Source organism: Patiria miniata, unplaced genomic scaffold (genome assembly GCF_015706575.1).
Source record: "Patiria miniata isolate m_02_andy unplaced genomic scaffold, ASM1570657v1 HiC_scaffold_3, whole genome shotgun sequence".
Taxonomy (NCBI): Eukaryota; Metazoa; Echinodermata; class Asteroidea; order Valvatida; family Asterinidae; genus Patiria; species Patiria miniata.
This window is the reverse complement of record NW_024037069.1, coordinates 41,454,400-41,456,738: the sequence shown is the minus strand read 5'-3', so window position 1 is coordinate 41,456,738 and position 2,339 is coordinate 41,454,400. Positions and strand designations below refer to the sequence as shown.

Here is a 2,339-nt window from a genome sequence, read left to right as displayed (position 1 = left end):
GCACCGTTCTACGTGCCCATTGTATTCTGTAATTAATTTCCCTCTTGGCCATCAGTGGCTTGCGACGACAATTATCTCAATGACAATTATCTCAGGCCCCATTGTTATAATTAGTAGAATTTCACCGCTGGACCCAACATTTTGGCGCACTCCGTCATTGCAGGCCATTATTTTTTGCAGTCAGGCGAGGGACTCTTTTTCTGACACACGTCACGTCTGTGGTCGACACACACGGGCTGAAATACTCTGAATCTGCAACGAAACGTACTTTGCTTGAAGCAAAAAAAACGGCCCTTGTACTTTTCTGATTCTTTGTGAAAGTGCTACTTTTATCACATTTGCTTTAGGGAGATCGTGAGCATATTGTCTGTACAGCTTTCCTGTCTTCGAGTATGGCGTGGTTCACCGCAAGCTCTGCTCAGATGCTTGTCTCGATCATCATAAGTTTACTATTACTAAAGTGCCAGGCCCTCTACGCCTCCTGCCCGCCTGGCTGGCTGAAATGGCAGCAATCTTGCTACATCCGACTCCCTAACAGGATGAATTGGTTTGAGGCATCGGAGGCTTGCAACCGGCCGGGAAGCAGCCTCTTCGTACCAAACTCGCGGGAAGAAAACGACGCCATCTGGCAGTCACTTGGGATACAGACTGGCGGTATGTGGATCGGCTGTACGGATGCGGCCCAAGAGGGTATCTGGCTGTGCGGAGGTCAACCTCTGTCTTTTCCAAATTGGAATCCTGGCAATCCGCACACCGACAACCAGCGTAACTGCGCCCGAATGACTGTGAACCGTGGCGGGGGCTCGTGGTCTGACAGCGTTCCTTGCGGTAGCAGAAACCGCAAACATGCAGCCTGTGAGATGACGGTCTCTGCGATGCCAGCCTACCACATCTTCACTGGTCCTGATGGGCGTGTCTCCCAACGATGCCTCCTCAATCACGACATCAAGAAACTGGCGGCAGAGGGCTTGCTTGCCTGCGGCTGGGCGTGCCGGGCCGATCCCCGATGCCGCTCCTTTAATCTCTGGCAGATCAGCAAGAGAGAAAAGATGTGTCAACTTAATGACGTCACTCGTTTTGGGGCTGATTGCAACGACTTCAAAGCAATCGACAAATGCTATTACTTTGACCTGTAAAATAGGGAGATTTGAGCAGCTTCGACCGTGTTGTCGCATTGCTGGGGACAAAAATTGACATACAAGAACAATTGGCAGAATGACCGCTACTTTCACTAAATTTAAATATAGTATGTAAATATGTTATTTCAAATAACAGATCCAGAGTCGAATTTGTTAGAGTTACTGGTTAGAAAAGAAATAGCGGGTGAGTCAAACCAGTTTAGCAGATGAGAACCATGCAGCAAGAAGTATATCAGTCATTTGAATTTTTTTGGCTGGTATTCGTCAAGTTACACTGTAAAAACGTGGGGCAAAAATGGGTTGATATCATGAGACCACTGTTGGTCAACATATCGGTTAAACGCTTGGAAAAATTCTTCACAATAGTTGGAAAAATTTTACCCAAAGTAACCCACAATGAGGTTATTTTAAACCAATGTTGGGTAAATTTACTTTGCTCAACAGTGTTTGACCCAACATTTTTTACAGTGTGAAGTAAATTTGACCTTTGCAGTGATCTTAAGCAACTGGCATCTGGTTTTGTTCACCCGTCGTTAACTTGAAGTATATGATTTATAGAAGTGTACATGGGCGTCGCCGGGGGCACTTAGCCCACCCCCCCCCCCCCCCCTATGAAAAAGGGGGGAACGAGAAAGGAAAAGAGGTGTGAAGTCATATTTGCTATTAATTTAATACACATTTAACAAAATGGGCGTCTGTATCAGGGTTGTCAATGGGGGTGGGTGGGCAAATGCCGCCCCCCCCCCGAAAAAAAAATTTAATTGAGAATATGCTAGAGAAAGTACAAGGATTTGGGGGAAAGTGCTTTGCGCCCCTCCCCCCCCCCCCCCCCCCCCCGTAAAATCCTGGAGACGCCCATGGAAATGTACATATTTAACTTGTTTATTTTAATCATGCACGGTTGAAATTGTACATATTGAAAGCTTAGCAAAATGTGAACAATGCAGCAAGAAGTAACATAGATCATTTAAAAAAAATTAGCTAGTGTTCGTTGTTTCAAGTTGAAGCATTTTGATTTTTGCAGATATCTTAAGAAACTGACATCTGGCTTTGTTCATTCGTCGTTTACTCGAACTTATATGATGTATTGAAATGTAAATGTTTAACTTGCTTATTTTGATCATGTACGCTTAAAATTGTAGATATTGAGAGTTTAGCGGATGAGAACCATGGAGCAAGAAGTAACATAGATCATTTGAT

The 2,339-nt window shown here is 44.8% G+C and overlaps 1 protein-coding gene across 1 annotated transcript; it reads left to right on the top strand.

Annotated features, from left to right (window-relative positions):
• The first annotated feature begins 392 nt into the window (after positions 1-392).
• LOC119736829 (C-type lectin domain family 3 member A-like) lies at positions 393-1,243 on the top strand. The gene has a single exon (XM_038210839.1). The coding sequence runs from the start codon at positions 393-395 to the stop codon at positions 1,134-1,136; it is 744 nt and encodes a 247-aa protein (XP_038066767.1). The 3' UTR covers positions 1,137-1,243.
• The last annotated feature ends 1,096 nt before the right edge of the window (positions 1,244-2,339 follow it).